The 19,883-nt window shown below is 38.6% G+C and overlaps 1 protein-coding gene across 3 annotated transcripts in view; it reads right to left on the bottom strand.

The window, feature by feature from the left end:
* CSF1R (colony stimulating factor 1 receptor) overlaps positions 1–19,883 on the bottom strand; it is a 47,362-nt gene that overhangs the window by 13,412 nt on the left and 14,067 nt on the right. For all 3 annotated transcript variants that reach the window (XR_014491170.1, XM_083352292.1, XM_083352293.1), the window contains exons 2-15: positions 17,864–18,115; positions 16,073–16,348; positions 15,417–15,559; positions 14,432–14,597; positions 12,558–12,738; positions 11,075–11,190; positions 10,198–10,309; positions 9,045–9,235; positions 7,607–7,707; positions 6,337–6,463; positions 3,001–3,105; positions 1,716–1,826; positions 1,057–1,225; positions 140–222 (exon numbers count right to left, since the gene is read on the bottom strand). Coding sequence is in view for 2 of the 3 variants with exons in the window: in XM_083352292.1 (XP_083208418.1) it covers positions 140–222; positions 1,057–1,225; positions 1,716–1,826; positions 3,001–3,105; positions 6,337–6,463; positions 7,607–7,707; positions 9,045–9,235; positions 10,198–10,309; positions 11,075–11,190; positions 12,558–12,738; positions 14,432–14,597; positions 15,417–15,559; positions 16,073–16,348; positions 17,864–18,115 (2,133 nt within the window). In the remaining variant the exon portion in view is untranslated. The remainder of the gene's footprint in view (positions 1–139; positions 223–1,056; positions 1,226–1,715; positions 1,827–3,000; positions 3,106–6,336; positions 6,464–7,606; positions 7,708–9,044; positions 9,236–10,197; positions 10,310–11,074; positions 11,191–12,557; positions 12,739–14,431; positions 14,598–15,416; positions 15,560–16,072; positions 16,349–17,863; positions 18,116–19,883) is intronic.

Raw genomic sequence — 19,883 nt, 5'->3', positions numbered from 1 at the left:
AATGATTATGAAGATAAGAAGGCCAGGTTGCACTGACTTTTCCAAAGAGAGAAATGCATAGTAATAAGCAAACAGCAATTTAGCTAAAATATTAATAATGTTGCTAAATTTTCTCTTGGCAGTGATCTTTGAGCATTACCTTGTGCTGGCATAGGCAATGATGTGGTGACCGATTTCATTTCCAAGTAACTGTCAACACTTTGGCATCCAAATCCACTATCGCTGAATGAAAGAGATCAAAAGAGGGGAAAAAACATTAATAGTTTTTATCAGTTTTAAGAGCAGATCTATCCTGCCAAATAGTTATTAAGTTTTGGTTTAATTCTAGAAGGTCTACTGAGGAAGTGAATAGGACAGTTTCCCATACAGGAACAAGCAAGTTTCTCTCTCATCCCTGGAGTAAGTAAAGGACTCTTTCTGAATTGTACATAGATCAAGTTTAGGCTAGACTTTCCATGTGTTTCTTGACTTAAAATGTTGGGGAACGGTGTAGGCCAGGGGTAGGCAACCTGGGCTCTTTTATGTCTCATGGACTTCAACTCCTAGAATTCCTGAGCCAGCTATGTTGGGTAGGCAACCTGGGCTCTTTTATGACTCATGGACTTCATGGACTTCATGGACTTCAACTCCTAGAATTCCTGAGCCAGCTATGCTGGTTCAGGATTTCTGGGAGTTGAAGTCCATGAGTCATAAAAGAGCCCAGGTTGCCTACCCCTGGTGTAGGCCAGGAGATTTTTGTCAGTTATGGTTGCAATGATCTCTAGCATCTAAAAAAGGAAGATTTGGGTTTTACATGTGGGTTTAGATGAATTTCAGAATACCCTCATATCTGTCTTAAAATAGAAATTGGAGTCTCTACTGGAGATTGCAATAGAATAATTTCTTGCTATTTTAATTAATTAAACGCATATGCCATCCATCTCATTCTCCAAAGTGACTCTGGGCAACTTTTTGTACACTTAAATATGCTGTCACTCAATGTCAGCTGTATTAACAAACTGCTAACACAGTTTTACAACCCATATAAGTGGAGGTCACTGATGACTAACTTATTACCTTCTTTGGACGTACTTTTTTCCAAGGTAGATGTTTTTGTAATCGGCCATCATGCTATCAAGAGTGGATTCCAGGTTTAAACCCTCAATTATGAGATGCTCAGCTTTTTCTCTCAGGAAATTCAGCAAGTCCCCAAATGGACAAAATTCAGTAATTACAAGGACAGGGCCTAGAAAACAGAAAAGAAACATCACTTGAAAGTAGAATCATTTTTCTCCTACACAGCAGCATTGATCAGTGAAGTGCTGTCCACTGAAAGAATCACATAGTTAGAATGACCTATGGGTCACCTACTTCTATCCTTTATTTAGAATAGGACCCACTAGACTAGTATTTCTCAGCCTTAGCAACTTCAAAATGTGAAGGTGGAATTATTTTTTAATCTCTCATTCATTCAACTCAGACAGCTCTGAAGGAGAATATAAAAATAAAGGATCTCTCAAGCTGAGTTCAATTTCTGGTATGTTATATGTTTTAAGTTCCTGAATTAAACCATTGGTGGCATTTATAGTTTGATGGGAATCTGATATTTTTAAACAAATATTTATTGAACTAGTGACTGTCATCTTCACTTGGAAACCTATAATTCAACCAATGATAGGAAAGAAAGGAAACACATTTCTGTGAACCAGAAAGGAAATGCTGAGAAGAATAATTACCTCCATGGGTACATGCTCCTAGAAGATTGACAATATTCTCATGGTGACCCAAATGGCTCATGATTTTCAGCTCAGACATAAGAGCTTCTTGCTCATCTGTATGCGCAGTTGCTGAAATCCAACATGAGAACAATTAATTTGAAGTCAAATATGGGAGCAGGATATAGGAAATAGACATGACACCTAAAATGAAAGCACCAGATGATGGAAAGGCTCCAGGTTAGAATCACTCAGTTGCAAACCTTAGCTAGTGTAGAAGCCCACTTCTGCAACAGTAATGGTTGGGAAAGTGTGACTGTGGGCATCCACATACATTACAACAGGGATACATACTTCCCGAATATTCTTCTGTGGCTCTCTCTGAGTCATTGAAGTGGGTGGGTCAAACAATGGGAGAAAAATGAGATTCCCACGGTGGAGGAATGGATTGTGAAAGCGTCAGAACTTGCAGAAATGGCAAGAATGATCTGTTTGCTCAGAGAACAAACAAGAAAAATGGTGGGGTTGTTTTTTGAAAGACTGAAAACCTTATATATTTACTGAAAGAGGAAAAATGAATTGATGCTTTATGGATTTGAAGATTAAGAAAGATGTGGACCAAAAGGGTGTTGTAAAATATTTAAGGCAATAAGAGTGTAATCATCTGTTGAAAAGGTCAAAGTCACTTATACATTTCTTAGCAAAAAGGAAACTTTGATTAACATTCATATGTTAAAAGACAAATCAAAATAAAAAAGAAAAGTGCATGAAAAAAGAGAAAGGAAACTTTAGTATATTTAGTAACACCAGCTGCCTGCAATTAGTGCAGGTTCGAGTCCCACCAGGCTCAAGGTTGACTCAGCCTTCCATCTTTCTGAGGTAGGTAAAATGAGGACCCAGATTGTTGGGGGCAATAAGCTGACTTTGTAATAATGCCACTTGGGGTGTGTGTGAAAGCCCTAATAAGCAGGCATATACATAAAATGAAGGCTACTGCTAAGCTTGTAAGCCGCCCTGAGTCTTCGGAGAAGGGCGGGATATAAATGGAATTAAAATAAAAAAAATAAAAAATAAATATTTAGTAAATATACATTAAAAATGCAGTGAGTAAGGCTGAAGAGAAAACATATAGGAAAAAAACAGAAAAAAATCTTAGTAAATATAAATAAAGAATTGAACTGGGTAGTGCCATAGATAGAAATCAGATTTTTTTTTTAGTAAATATGAAAAAATTGAAATTGGTAGGGCCAGAGAGAAAAAAGAAAGCCTGTCTGGTTCCTAGGAGCTGGTCTGATCTGGTACTTACATTTCAGCATTTTCACTGCCACCTTCAAGACAGAATCCTCCTTTCCTAGCCCAAAAGCTGTAGCTTCAACCACCTTCCCAAAAGCTCCAGCTCCAAGGACTTTTCCTGTGAAGTAAATACTGTCTTTTTATTTTTTTTTAATTAAAATTAATATTAAAAATATGCATTCATATGCAGTAGTTTTAATGATGCACATTTAAGATCAGGAAAAGTAAAGAAATAGACAAAGATAAAAGAGAAAAAATAAAAAGGGGGTGGAGAGGCACAAAGTAGATAAACAAGGCATTTACAGGTATCATAGAATTATTTAAAAAAAACAGGTGAAGATTTAATTCTATATACTTTATGGGAAAGTACCATTTACAGTAATGACATTTAATAGACAAATAGGTTGGAAAGGAACTTCAAATTTTGTTGAGCTTTACAAGATTGCTACCAAATATGGAGAAATGATTCGATCAGGTTTTTACAAAATGAGTGGTCCATTTTAGCAATCAGTACAGGAGTATTAAAACAAGTTAAACGTACCAGTTTTCTCTAACTAGAATATCCCATGTGAATTTAATATTATTCTTCAACTGAATTCATCACTGTTGCCTATTAGTTATTGTACCAAAATTCTGCACTATTTGATTATACAGTTTTTAACTTGTTTGGTGTCTGGGTTATATTTCATCAACAATTTCTATATAAGGCCCAGCAAATACTCTGTATCATAAAACCTTTAAATTTAGTCAAATTTAACCTTTATTAGTTTTATTAGTAATTTCCCAGGTATTTAATTATTAGTATTGGGACTTAATCCTGTTACTTGATACAAATATTGCTTTTCTTCCATGCCAGCCTTTGCCCTTATTAATAAAATAATCTGATATTGAAATATATTGCTATATGTATTCTGTCATCAATTTTAACACAGAACATTTGGCTGAGCAATATGAAGTACAACATCAATAGTGTATTATTTCAGTTTCTGAGTTTCCAATTTAATTCCAGTTTTTTCTTCTTGGCATACCTTCTTTACCAGAGACTCTAATGCCAATCAAAATAAGGAAGGGGAAAGAGGCAGCTTCTTCCTGTCTCTTTCCTCATATAAGTAGATTTCTGTCATAAATATTCATGACCTTGGCTTCTTGTGTTTTTAAAAACACCCCAAAAGAAGTTGGAGCCACAATTCATCTTCTGCAGACTTGTAAGAATGAAAAAAACATTTCAAATGATTTCAGGTTTCAACATTTATTATAGCTATGAGGCAATTTCAAATGAACAAAAATACTTTTAGATAAAAGCAGATTTGTCCACATTTATAGCGGGGGGAAATCACATTTTGAAGAATCAGAATGCCTCCTTCGGCACTTTCAAGAAGTGATTTTTTAAAAAACCCTTTATTTTGTTGTCATTTAGGGTGTTAATTGACGTAATTGCACTATTGCAAATGCACTCTACATGGGGCTGCCCTTGAAGTGTATTGGAAAGCCACAACAGTTGCAGAATGCTGTGGCAGAGGCAATTCTTAGGGCGCCTAAGTTGGCCCATGTTGTACTCCTGTTCCACGAGCTGCACTGACTGCTGGTTTGCTTCTGGGTGCAATTCAAGGTATTGGTTATCACATTTAAAGCACTGCATGTTATGGATTCAGGCTCTCCGAATAATGTTCTCACCCCACTAGGATTGGCTGGCCCCACTTGTGTCAGCAGAACAGACATGCTGCAGACTTCAGCAGCCAAGGAATTTCAGCTGGTGGGGTCTAGGAGAAGAGCCTTTTCAGACATGGCTCCTGACCCCCTTATCCCTGAGGTGAGATCCTCACACATCCTCCTGACCTTCCACAAAGTCCTAAAGACTTGGCTTTGCCAGTTTGCCTGGGGCCCAACAAGGGGGTCTTATCTGGAGGTGGCTATTAGATTAAAAGACCTCACCTCTCACATGTTCTTTGAATTCTCTTTTCCTCCCCATCTTTTAATGATAAATTATTATTGTTGTTGTTATTTATTGTCTTATTCCTTTGAACGTTTAGTGGTTTTGATGCCTGTAAACCTCACAGAGTGGCTTCTGGATGAAATGGGCAGAACACCAATTTAATAAATAAATAACAAATATGGAAACACAACAGAATAAATAGGATTTTAATTCTCTCTACAGGTGGGTGAGAGTATGTGCTTGAAAGCATGATCTTGAAAAGATTTTTTAGCCGAGTCTCTTAATAGTGAGTAAGTCAATATGGCCAAGGTGAGATTTTCAAAAGCCACTTCTATTTTTCCATTATGCCTAGCTTTGGTTATACAATCTGGACATTATATATATGTATGTATTTATATCCTTAATAGGACTAAAAATATGAATCCTGGGTGTGTGCATGTTAGAAAGAGAAGAATTGAGCACCAGGATAGAAAAATAAACAAACTGTTTAATATACAAAACACTTAGCTTTCATCGGCCAAACTGCCGACGTTGTCAGAGTAAGAATAGGAGATCCGGGAGTTTGTCTACATAGCCAGCTGCTTTTGCACCCTGCTCATTAAGCGGGTTACTGGTCTATTAACTTCAATTGGCCATAGCTGAGACAAGAACAACGCTCACAGGTGTGGGCACATATGGCTAGTCACAACCATATGTTTGATTTTGCCAACACTGAGGCCATAGCCCGGGATAACACCAAGGGCAGCCGGTTGCTCAAGGAGGCCTGGCTATCCGACAAAAACTCCATTAACCGTCATATAGACCTCTTACCTGCTTATCAGACACTCAGGGGATGGGAGGACCGATGCTATGACTTACGATGGGCACAACGAGCCTGCTCTTTGCAGGACCTGAACAATGCTGCTACAGGCAGAACAACAGCGATCCCCAGGAAGGATGAATCTTCAATGTGCCCTGTGTCAGACTCTGGGACATGTCCTGTATTAGATCCCGATTTGGAGGGCATGGCCACAACAATGATCCCCAGGAAGGACGAATCCACAACATTCCCGGCTTTAGGTCTTGAGACGGAGGCTCAGGGTCGACCAAAGAAGAGTAGGGGGTGAGGTACAAAGCAACTGCGGCTGGGTAATCGGCTCCCTGATGTGTATATGCTCACCAGGGGAGCGACCATGAATAAGAAAACAACTTTTGATACTGCAAACACGCTAAGAAATGCAGGACATTTAGAAACACTACGGCCGATTGAAGTTTATAGACCAGTGACCCGCTCAATGAGCAGGGTGCAAAAGCAGCCGGCTATATAGGCAAACTCCCAGGTCTCCTATTCTTACTCTGATGACGTTGGCAGTTGGGTGAATGAAAACTGGATTCAAGAGTTTTGGGTTAGAGATGAAAATTTAGAGGTGGTCTCACCAAATTGCAGGTTGTTTCTAGGAAATTCCCATTTCTCATTGTAAGGAAGCTGGGTGGGGTCAATAAAGATGTAATTGTTTCCTTCACAGGCTTCAATAATCTTCCAGTGGACTTGATATTTTGGTTTCTGAGAAGAAAAATTATTTAGGAATCATATGTTGTTTCAAAATATTTTGATTTTAGTAAAAGGTAAAGGTAGAGGTTCCCCTGCACATGCATGCTAGTTGTTTCCGACTCTAGGGGCTGGTGCTCATCTCCATTTCAAAGCCGAAGAGCCAGTGCTTGTCCAAGGACGTCTCTGTGGTCATGTGGTCGGCATGACTAGACGCCAAAGGCGCACAGAACGCTGTTACCTTCCCACTGTAGTGGTCCCTATTCTTCTACTTGCATTTTTACGTGCTTTCGAACTGCTAGGTTGGCAGAAGCTGGGACGAGTAACAGGTGCTCACTCTGATTTTAGATTCCCAGAATAAATATACAGATTCTCCTCGCTTAACAACCAGTTGCTTAATGACCGGTTGATATTATGACAGCCTCCCAAAGGGAGTTTTATGATTTGTAAAGCACTTCCAGCAGTCTAAAATATCATGCTACCTCCCGCAGTCATATGACCATATTTTGGGCACTTGGCAACAAGCTCCCATTTACAACTGTTTGCAGTGTCACATGGTCACATGACTGTGATTTGTGACCTTTTTGTGAATTATGGTGACTCACTTTATGACCATTGGGAAAAATGGTCAGAAAATCAAGTCACATGTGACCTGCTTAACAAGTGCCCTGACTTATGACCAAAATTCCAGGGCCAATTGTGGTTGTTAAGCAAGGACCATATGTAAAAGAAATTAAGCCAGTTTTGGTAAAAACCTGTTTTGCCGCAAACATGCCATATGTATTTTACTTCTGGTGTTGTACTAATAACTGTCTATATTGTAATCTTAAGGGGTTTGTTTGCTTTAATTGAGTTTCACACAGAATATATTTCTTCCTTTCCCCCTTTTGGGGATGTGGTGAAAAGAAACGTATTGAAAAATTCTGTTTTCTCTTTTCTTCAGCCTACTGGTATATGTGTGCTTTCTAAGTAACATTATTTCTCTGAATTGCAACTCCCATGATCACCCAGCTTCCATATTCATTGGGGATGATGGAGACTGTGGTTCAAAACATATCCAAATGACACCAGTCATTTGAGTTTCAGAGCTTCTTTGGTTTCTTGGGCAATATTTTTCATTATTTTTCCTTCCATACATAAATAAATATAAAAGCTTACCTGCTTATATTTATAGATTAAGAAGACGATACACAGAAGAAGAAAACCCATTGCCCCTCCAAAGGCCGCAAAAAGTAGTTTGGGGGTTTCATTTTTATTTTCTGGAAAAACAAAACGCAGAAGGAAGAGAACAATTGCAGGGAGTTCCAACCTCCTCGAGACTAACAGGAGCAGGTTCTGTGGTCAGTTTGTCAAACTAGGGTAAATATTTATTTATTTATTTATTTATTAGTTTTTATAAACCGCCCTTCTCCCGAGGGACTCGGGGCGGTGTACAGAGGAAGGAAGAAGTATACAGACCGAACAATAAAATAATAAGAAACACTAATGAACACAAACTGGGACCCCAATTAACGCTATCATGCCAGGCCAGCCTGCTGGAACAAAAAAGTTAATCACAACATGACAATAGTATGCACCACAATTTTTCTCTAGCACTCTGAAATATTGCTGAGTTTGCAAAGTAAACTCAGCTGTGAGGCAGTTGATTGGTTTCTGCCACAGCGTGTTGTGCTAACCCAGACTATTGGGGTTAATTGAACAAATCATCATTTGCCAGGATGTATGAATCAAACGACTCTTAAATTTGTCATATACCAGCCTTTCGTGCTTAGTATCTTTATGAATGGTATTGAGTTAATTCATGCTGAAAATTTATCCAGGTATTTTGGACAATAGTTCACAGATTGATGGGGATGATGAGATGTATTTTCCTTTTTTTGTAGTATTTTTTATTAGTTTAATCAAAATGTAAAATGCAGAAAAATGAAAATAAGGGGAAAATAAGGGAGGAAAAGAGAAGAGAGAAAAGTGTACGACAAGGGAGAAAAGAAAATAATTGACTTCCTACTCCTTTTGGTGCAATAAAATATATAAATTCAATAAACTTAAACTTAAACTTAAAATAAGGTAGTAAGACGTATTTGTGATGGTGGCAAGATATATTTTCCAAAACAGTTGAGGAGGGTGGAAATAAATATTCATGCAGCACATAGCTCTTCCCCCAAGTTTTGAAAATACTAGTCCATTATAAAAAGATGAAAAACTAGTCTGGGGAGCATAAACTAGAGGTGAAAAATGTGCATTTATTGCTAAAAACATCCAATAGTTTTGTTCCTGTAAATTACCAAAAAACAAAGAAAACCCTGAACATAGGAATTGAAATATTAGAAATCCATTCCTTTTGGATTCTTTTTTTTCCTTTAATTTTTTTTGTACATTTGAATTTTTGAATAAATCTACTACTCTTGTTTAATTTGCTCAAACCCCCTCAAATTTTTGCAGTAAATGTTCGCTTTAAGTGAATGGAAGAATGATAGTTTTTTTAAAAAAAAAAAGATGGAGATGAAATCACATAATTAGAATTACATTGAGAAATTACTGAAATGCCTCAGGAAAACTAATTTTTTAATCAAATGAATGTTTTGATTTATCTTACCAGTAACCTTACGAAGGATTGTAAGGATATGGGAGTCATTTCCAGCACTATTAACTGCGAAACAGCAAAAGTTCATACTGTCCTCCATCTCCACCTTAAGGACACTCTTCAATGACACTCTTCCATAGGGAATTTCACTCATGATCTCTGAACTGGAGTCATTCAAAATCAGGAACCCATATTGACCACATCTGATAGACAAACAAAAATGACAGAGATATTAATATGCCAGGTGCATGAGAATTTTATTTGCTGGAATTTCTAGGAATTGATGTATCAAAGGTTTTTCTTACCGTTGTGCAAATGATGAGAACAACAGCGGAAATAGCTAATTTGTCCGAGATACTGTCCAGTACAGTGGTCACGAACCTTTTGGGCACCAAGGACTGGTTTTATGGAAAACAATTTTTCCATGGACCTGGCGGGGGTGGGGGGAGTGATTTTGTGCAGTATATAGATGCCGTATATGCACAGATGAAGCTTTGCTTGCTGGTGCTGCCCAGTTCCTAACGGGCCACAGACTGGTACCGGTCTGCAATCCAGGAATTGGGGACCTCTGGTCTAACACATGGGTTAGGTGCTACCATTCCTGATCTCACTGCCATTGATCTTTATCTTTTTAGAATATTTGAATTAGCAGCAATTGTCACAAATTCCAAAATTGGGCAATGAACATAACAGCCCAAAAGAAACAACAAATGGATGAGAATCATTCAGAAATAAGAACAATTTGCAAATTAGCAATAGTTTCTTATGGCACTCAACTTCATAAACCCATTTTTCCCTATACCCTTTTGTCTGATTGATTGCCTCAACTATAATATAATTTTAATTGTGTAAATTAACTGCTCCAGAAATTACATTATAGGAAGTTGCATTTTTAAAGAAACCAAAATCAAAACTATCAGCCCAGTGGGGTTCCTTCAATATAGTTATAAAATATAGCAATAGCATTTGGACTTATATGCCATTTCTCTGTGTTTTACAGCTCTCTCTAAACAGTTTACAGAGTCAGCATGTTGAGAACTGAGATGAATCAGTTCCATAATGAAAATGGTGGTATATGAAAGCTGCAGTGCTGTTATACCCCTAAGTCACAGCAAGCATTTTTAAGTAGAAATGTATTGGCTTGTGCTGTGATTCTATTACTTACCCATGAATGTTGGAGGGAAATTTGTACCACTGAATATGTGGAGGAGGATAGCCAGTTACTTCACATTGAAGATCACTGGAATTGTCGGTCAACCTTTTAATTTCTGGTTTAGCTAAAAAGCAAATACAAAGGAACCATTAAAGGCAGCAGACAGTAGCGTATTTTCTTCATTCCAAATCTCCTTAGCAGTACTAAAAATGGTAGCACACTGAAAAATGGAAATTGCAGCAAATCAGATTAATACCATGCTCTTTGCAACTTAGCTCCCCATCACCTTTTCTATACAGGGGCATAAAGTCAAATTATTTTTCCATCTGAGTGAATTGACTCAATTATGACTAGGAAAAGTTACTTCTGATAAGAACTCAGGATCACTTCTAGGACAATATCAACAGTCATAAAGTATGAATTTTTGGAAGAAGTGTAGCTGGCATTTGTTTTGCCACAAAAAAGAAGATAATTTCCTTTTGCTTACCTACCCTGAGATCTGATATAGTTAAGAGCAACCATGGATATGTTTGGTTTTAAGGGTAACTGGATTTCCCTTAGAAAGACTTTGGTGTAGCTTTTGAGTTTCCTAGCACTCTAGATTGGAAAATGTCAGCCTTTCCAGAAACACCAGACAGGTAGCATGGCCAGAAGAACTACTTCTACACTACTTGTAAGTTTACTGTACATCTCAAATCTCCCTCTACCCTCCCCCATCTCCTTTACAGCCAAGAAATGAGGGAGGACCCCTTCTGAGCTCCTTGCCCTATCCACATTCTGCTGCTTCTCTTTTATCTCAACACTTATCTATCCACCTCCTTGGCTGCATCTCTGGTTCCCAAGGTCATTCCCACATGTCGTTACAAAAAGTGAGTAGTGCAGAACATACTTTTCACAGAGATGTAAAAATGAATGGATGCATTGGCTTCCCCATTGTCTGCAAAAAATATATATTCGCCACTGTTTTTTTCCCCCATCAAATTCAGCCTGAGTGTATTGATGTGTCTGTCAAAAGAGAGAGCAAATATGCATGTAAAAATGTTAAGAAGCAATTGTAATGCAAGACCTCCATAGTGACAGATGATATATTTTGGGAGTTTTATTTCGTGGTCAGCTAGCTTTCAAAAATACATTGAACAGAAATAGGAAAGAAAAAAAAACATCCTTCAAATTATGTCTAAGACAGTTAAAAAAAACAACCTTCTCATCTGCTACTATTCAATTCAGGGCACACTATATTGAAACTTGCAGCAGATTCTTCCTGGTTAGATCTAACTGGTAGAGTCAAAGCTGGCTGGAGAAGTAAGTCCTGGGAGTATCTGGCAAGCCAGGGATAACATTTGTAGTTTAAAACCAGTACTTTAATTATTCAAGAAAACCAAATGGCAAACAATGCAGGGACTGCGAAACTGATGTTATGTGCTTCCAGTCTTGAAGCTGAAACTATGCAGGCCACTACATTTTGAACCAGCTGTAGTTTCTAAATATTCTTTAAGGGCACTCTTCTGTATAAGTGGATTGCCTTGGTCAAAATAGATGGTAATGACAGCATGAGTAGCTAAGTTGAGCATAGTAGGGATAGTTTCCATTTGCTTATTCAACAAGAACCTTGAGTTAAAAAGGACCCCCAATTTGCAAACCTGCTTTCTGGTGGGTAGTGTTTAACCATCAAGGAATACCTTTGGTGATGACAGAGGATGGTGACATGGGAGGACTCAGCTTCAGTTTATTCTCTCCCTGACAACTTCCTAGCACCAGGAAAAGAAATAGATAGCATCTCTTCATGGGGCTAGTGATGTACAATTGTGTATTATCACATGAGCATGATACCACAAAATGAACCATAGGATTACCTCTCCCAGGGCTTAACATAGATGCAAAAAAGCAGAGAAGACAAGACTGACCCTTGAAGCATCTCCTAAACTGGGGTAATTTAATGCATTATTGTGATCTGCTCATTCCAGTTCATGCATTAGTGGACCAACTTTAAACAGCAAATCACATGAAATTTGAAGATAAACAGACTCAATGGGTTTTAGATGTCTGAGATTTTTCATAAAGTCATGCATCAGTATGGGGAAGTCCAAATTAAAATTCTTCTTGGACCAGTTAGGGAAATTCCTTGGGTGGGTGTATGTGCAAGTTTCTGCCTTTTCTCCTGTTCTGCTCTAAAAGGCTCTGGTGTGTCTAACATCTATCTCTGATCTTCTCAGGAAAAGACTCAATAAAACAAAATGCTGGCTTTGCTGAAATTATATGGGGAAACCTCATAGGACAGTCTTCCTCTCCCTGAAAATTAGGACTGGAACCAAAGCTGTGATTTGGGGAAAAAAACAACTCTAAAGGAAAGGAAAATGTCACATAGCCTTTACCTTAGATGACCAAAAATCATACGGCCAATGTTTGTGGACTTTCCTGATGGGTGTAAATGTATCCATCTATACGTTAAAGGTCTAGGATAAGCGTCAATGAGCACTTGAAGGTTCAGGTTCTGATGCATGTTTGTCTCCTGAATTCTGTTCTGTAATGTGGACAAACGCAGATATCCTTTCTCTGAAAAGCAAAGTAGGATGTTAATCTCTAGGGAAGTGAAGGGAGAAAGCTATTTCCTTGAGGAAAATAGCTTTATTCTTAGTAGAGTTGTTCATCACATGGATAATGAGGATAATAACCACCGAGGAGTCCAGTAGAAAAACAGCACATTCCAAAGCAAAAATAAAGTACTTAAAGCTGTTCCTGCCTTTCAGCTACTCAGGAATGACCAATGAGCCTGTTTTGATTGCAGAGGGTCATTTTGAAGGGTAGACCAAACCCATATTCACAAGGAGCAGCCATAATGCTACATGATGCACAAATTGCATGCCCATCGTTCATTACCTGCCACAGCAAATAGTTGCTTTTGTATGCAGAATTTAAAAATCCCACAGGAAGGACTTCATTCAATTCATTGTCTCCATTCTGGTGGCTTTGAAATACATTGGATTATTATTTCCACAATCCCATGTGAATGATTGGGCCACTACAGCTGGAAGGCACCCTGTTCGGGAAAGCTGATTTAAAGAATTCTGATCTGATCTTTAACCCTGAAAGTGATTTACAAAATCCAGTAGACAGACAATTGATGGGCTTATGAAAGAAGCAAACATGAACATGAACTGATGAAAGGACCAGGACACAATACTAATTTCATGTTTCTGGAGTTGGGATGGGAATGTCTAAGCTTTTGATTTCTTTTAGGTGTATCTGGAAGGCAGAAAAATTGGTCATAAATGTATTGGACTTATCCACCGATACTGGACTTTATGGACAAAATTCGATAGGAGCAAAGTAGTTGAATCACCCCAGAAACTTGTCATTCAAAATGCTGGAATGATTAATGGAAATGTGGTATGTGGGAAAACAAAATATCTATGTCCTTAAAACATCCATTTTTGAAAGTATTAGAAATTGTATTCTATCTTGAATTTTAAAAGAGAGTAGAAAGCAATGCTACATTTCATCTGAAAACTTTGTAGTAGTTATACTAATTAATCCAAAGTACCTGGGAATTTTGATATTTTATAGCTGTATATTTTTCCTGAATCATAAAGAAAGATTCTTATATAACATATTGGTATTTTAGAAAATATTAAGAATTTCTGTCTTTATCATGTAACTTCCTTACTGAGAGACTAGGATACTAAATGGTAGACAATCTTTGATAATTCTTCTCATCCATGTTTGATCATTCTTTTCATATACTGTTTGATAATTCTTCTCTGGAAAATGACTGCAGGACTTGGGTTTGGCTAGTTTAAAGAAAAGAGGAAATAGGGGTGACATGATAGCAGTATTCCAGTATTTGAGGGGCTGCCACAAAGAAGATGGGTCAAATTATTCTCCAAAGCATCAGAGGGCAAGACAAGAAATAATGGTTGGAAACTGATCAAAGAGAGAAGCAACCTGGAATTAAGGAGGAACTTCTGCTTGAGCAAGGGGCTGGATTAGAAGACCTCCAAGGTCCCTTCCAGCTCTATTCTATTCTACTCTATTCTGTTCTGTTCTGTTCTATTCTCATGCACTGTGTTTATTCATTTCTGATTGATTTAACTGATTTTCCATATTTCTGTTCATAAAAACCCTGCAGTCAGCTAACACAATATAAAAACTCCACAGAAACAGAATGAAAACTGGAATGGTGTTTTGGATACACAAAACCTATTTTTATTGGTGAGAGGAAGAAGGTTTTCCTTATAATTTCACCTACCTAATACCTGGAGAGTAACCGAAGCATTTACAACTGTTTGTAAAATTTCCCCAAGACAAGTATATTTTCCACTGTCTTGTAACTGCACTGCTGGAATGATTAGGGTAAAATCAGTTGCGTATGACTTAGCTAATCCAGTATCGAGTTCTATTGTATTCTTGCTGACCTGTAGTAAGAAAAGGCAGATTTTATTGTGCTGATTTGGAGATAGGAGCTCTTTGTCCCCATTATTTTCAATTAAACCTGTTCCAGACTGTAGGGCTTTTCCTTGAATAGGGCTGAGAAACCACTGGTCCTCCACTTATATTTTGTTAACCCCAATTGTTTATGTTAATTAGTGCTTCAGATATATTTCATATTATGCTAGTTCCTAAACAACAGGCTACGAAATAATGGTTTCACATCTGTATTAGTTAAATATAAAAATATACTTAAGTATAAATTGTTTTACAAGCTAATTAAAGTATGTAGAAAGCAAGATTCAAGACACAAAGAAATTGTTAAAAAAACAACCTGGATTAAATGATTAGGATGCTAAAGCAAATCAATCTGGAGATCTGCAAGTTTAATGTACAACATACAGTTGAAGCAGCTTTCTTCAATTTGATTGCCTCAAGACTACAACTCCCATCACCTGAGCCAGCCAATAACCTCATGATGCCTGGACCTAGCCATGATGTTGCCAAAATGATGACACATGTGTCATTTTGCAAACTCTGCCATTTTCTAGTTGTTGTCACAATATTGCACCCAAATATCTAAGGGGCAGAGTTTTCATTGTGACATTGCAGCACATATTAGATCTTCAGATACTCATGAATGACTTGCTGGTTAGGGATGGTAGACATTGTCGTTCAACAGCTCTGGAAGACAGGTCTAAGTCCTCGCATGAACGGGCTTAAATAAGCCACAAGAATCTCTGAGGTCATGCAAGACAGTCAACACAAGCTAAGGCTCACATTAAAAACCCTTAGAAATGGCTTACGTTTGCAGTAGGGGGATAGATCCATTTGGCATCATATGCAGAAGAGTGATATTGTACAATGCAGGAAATGTTGAAAGGTTCTCCTTGTATCCGCACTTGGTCCATTTTTGCTTCAATAGTAACTGTTAAAGGCTGACGGTTGTCTGAAAAAGTCAGAAAAGCCTGTTAAATACACACTGAGCTAGAAAGGCTTGTCAGTAAAAGAAACCTAATGTCTTCATCTTTTCTTACACTTCCCTTTGCTATTTCTGCCTAATGACGTTGCATTGTGTTAAGCTTCTGTTTTAAGCTTTTCAGCATCTTTTCCAGCAACCTTTTGACACAATGGATTGAGAAGTTATCCCAGTTTTTCGTTTGTGTGTTCCCATTTCAACCTAAATTATTTCAAGCCAGTTTGGCAATGACAGTAAAGGACAACCAATGTACTGAAGCAGCTATTCATTGCCCTGCCAATATGGACAATTGTTCTTTGTTGATTGATATTGATCCAGCATTGCACAGCAGAATGAATAGATAAAATTTGGAATCAACCTCTCCATGTTGAAAAAACGAACAACATGCACTGGAGCACTTTTTCTAATTGCTGCCAGAACACCTGTCCCAAAAGGCTTGTAAACACATGTTCAAGTAGTTACAAAAGAGCAGTTTCAACCTACCATAAATAGAAAGGGTAATTCTGGGCGAAATCACCCACTCTCCTTGAACCTGGGCTTTACACTCATAGGACCCTTTATCACTCAGCTCTACTTTGTGAATCCATATTCCTTCCTTAGGTCTGAATGAGACTTCTGAATCCACTGGAGAATACTCTTTAAGGAGGGTCATGTTGCCTGTGAATGTTGGGTCGGCAATCAGGCATGGAAGCAAGGCATCCCTGCCCTTTTCCACAGAATAATATGCATTCTGAAGGCCACACCACACAGAGTCAGGATCTGTAGAAGAAATACGTTATGAATCCATATGGTAGCTTGGCATGCCTAGAAAAACAGCTGGAAGCAATCTAAAATAAGGTTGTCTGCCGCTGACTTGGTGGTGAGAGCAAAATCTCTGAGCTCAGGTATTCTCTGTCAGTAGAGGCCTCTGGTATGCCTCTCTTTCTCTCTCTCACTGTGTGTGTGTGTGTAGGGGGGGTGTATCAGATATATCTTTGTTTATGAAATACATCTTTTGCCTCAACCCAGCATACACTGTAGACAATGTACAGATATTAATTATAATAGAAGTAATAACAGGATCCACTCTGGGCCAGTCACCGGGACCAGAGGTTTAGCCTTCTGAGGTTATGGACTCTTGCTGGAGCTCATTCTCAGGGAACTCATCTCTCACGTTCTGGTGACCCAGATTGGATCCTGCAACATTATCCTGGGATAAGTATATTTGCCTTCATTCACAAAAATAATAACAATGCATACTGTATAGTACCTAATCAATATCAAGTAGCTTGGTGTTGACTCCACTAATATCTGTAAAGTCAGTCTTGCCTCAGGAGGGCAAGTCGTTCCTCTCATTGTGCCTCATGGTAGGAAAGGATCTTCAGCAGGTCTCTGTCTCCCTCACTGAATAAATAGGCCCTAAATTGGTCCCAGGCTCCAAGACTTACAGGGCTTTATATGTGATAACTAGCACCTTCAACCATGCTCAGAAATGCACAGGTAACAGCTTCAAAGCAGTAGTGCAATGTAGCAGTAATGCATTTTGCAGCAGCTCAAGTCTCTGTGTGGTCTTCAAGGGCAAATATTTTGGCTGTGCCCACCATTTGCTCACCCAGCAGATGCTGTGAATCCAGACTCATTTATTATATGCCATCAAGTCAGTTTTGACTCTTAAAAAATACATCAGTGCTGTATATTTTCCCAAGGATGATTTGCTTGGCAACCTCATCCTTCAGATCTTCCAGTTGTGAATCAAAAAAGACTCCCAAATGGCAGGTACATATATTCTCCCAGGGACACAATCTGGCCAAGAGTTGATAATCTCCTAGGATTGTAGTCATCTGAATTAACAACTGGCTCTTTTTGCTTGAAGGGATTCCATTCTATGAGTCATCCAAATGAGCTAATTTCTCATGGTGGAACTGGACAAATTTGCAGCAGGGTTTTCCCATGATTGCTTTATTTCAAATGTGAAAAAATATTGGTATAGTTAAGCCTTACTGAAAAAATTACTCAAAAAGGGGGTCAGCTTCTAATCCTGCTGGCCTAAGTTTTTCATGCTTCACCAATTGTCTTTGCCACCTGATGGAGGAAGACGCTAATATATCCACAGCAGGCTTAACACTCCACACTTTACAACCCCCTCCATCCTCTGTTAAAACACTGACAACTGACAATGGAGATATGGGGAACATAATCCATCTACTCCCCTAATTCTCAGTCACTGTTTACTTATGCATGTGCAATGATTTATTTTCAAAGAATATGACAAATAATAAGGAGAAATCTGGTTACCTGTCACAGCCACATATATAGTTCTAATCCCCTCTTCTGGCTTGTTGATATAAGCACACTGGTAGCTTCCCATGTGGCTGCAACTAGCATTTGGCATGTAGAGGGTGCCATTGTCGTACACGATCACGGTGGACCCATTCTGGATACCAATCCACTCAACAGGGAAATTCCCTGAGCAAAATAATTTGACTGAGTCTTCTAGCTCCACACTCAGAATATCAAGATTAGGGTAGATGGTGGGAGAAGCTAGGCCTAAAATGAGGAAAAAGAATATTATTTTTTGTTATCTTCCAATTCTTCATTCTGAGAAACATTTTTTAAAAAAAAGTGAGTCATGATGGCTGGAATACTGTTGTTTTGTACTCACATAGAGACACAAACACACACAATTTGGCTGCCCTTCTCACAATAGTCACTGCTCTCACCGCTTACCAGCCGAAATCCGGATGGCCCCCGACCTTCACACCTTTCGGCGAGATTTAAAAACCTATCTATTCCAGCAAGCCGGCCTGGCCTGATAGATTTGGGGTTTTATTTGTAGATCTGGGGTTTTATTTGTTTTATTGTTGGTTTATTGTATACTTACTTTGCTCTGTACACTGCCCTGAGTCCTCCGGGAGAAGGGCGGTATATAAAACAAATAAATAAATAAATAAATAAATAAATAAATAAATAAATAGTGATTCTGGGTAGCAAACAAAGATTTAAAAAAGTTAAAAACAACACACCATAATTCCCTAGGTAAATCATCTAATCCTGAAATGACATTAACAACCAAGCTTGCTTACCCTTCTGGGGTAAAGCCAGATCTTCAGAGTCTTACAAAAGGCTAAAAGGATCAGGGCTGTCTGAATCTCTGGGCCACAAGACTTCACTTCTGCACTTTACATCAACTCACTATCCTTAGTAAGTTCTCTCATAGCAGTTCTGGTTTGAAATTAAAGACAGAGGGAATCACAAAATAACATTGTCTGCTCATGGTTGCTGGGCCCCAGCTGGCCTTAATCTTTTACCAAAGAAAGCCATAGTTATTTTTGGTATTCTTCCAGCGGATGGACCCACAATCTCATGCCTTTTGGTCACAGTTACATAACCAACCATGATATCCTATTCAGTTCTACAGTCCAGTTTCTCTCTTCCTTTTCTTAATCCCACAATGAAAAACCAACTGTATGTCCTTTTTTGCCGTGCATAACTAACACTCAGTAAACTGGAGAGAATTCAGTGGGTGCAAGGCAAGTGTCACTTCATCGTTCACAGTGCATTTTATTCAAAGTAGTCCTTGACTTACAACTACAATTGGGACCAAAACTTCCATTGCTACGCAAGTCAGTTGCTAATTGAGTCAAACCCAATTTTACAACCTTTTTTTGCCATGGTTATTAAGTGAATCACTGCAGTTGCTAAGTAAATCACATAAGGTCATTAAGCAAAGTCAGCTACTCCCTTTGAGTTTGCTAGTTGAAGCTGGCTGATAAGGTTGCAAATGACCATCAGCCATAGCAATAGCTCTCTCTCCATAGTGCTACCTCACTCTCTGAGCAGTTTACCAATGTCACACATATTGCCCCCAACAATCTGGATCCTCATTTTATCGACCTGGGAAGGATGGAAGGCTGAGTCAAGCTTGACCGGCCAGGATCAAACTCCTGGCAGTGGGCAGAGTTAGCCTGCAATACTGCATTCTAACCACTGCACCACTAGGGCTACTGGTGAATCACTGAAGTTGTCATATAAACCACACAAGGTCATTCAGTGAATCCAACTTCCTCCTTTGAGTTTGCTTGTCGAAGCTGGCTGACAAGGTTGCAAATGACAACCATGTAACCACAAAAAGCTGCAACTGTAGTAAATACACGCCGTCACCAAGCAGCTGACTTCTGATCATGTTACCATAGGGATGAGGTGAAATTCATAAGTGTGAGGACCAGTTGTCACTTTTCGGTGCCACTGTAACGTCAAACGGTCACTACGTAAATGGTTGTAAGTCGAGGACCTGTACAGCCTCTGCAGTGTCTAG

Source organism: Vipera ursinii (genome assembly GCF_947247035.1).
Source record: "Vipera ursinii genome assembly, chromosome: 2".
Classification (NCBI taxonomy): Eukaryota; Metazoa; Chordata; class Lepidosauria; order Squamata; family Viperidae; genus Vipera; species Vipera ursinii.
This window is presented reverse-complemented; position numbering and strand designations above follow the sequence as displayed.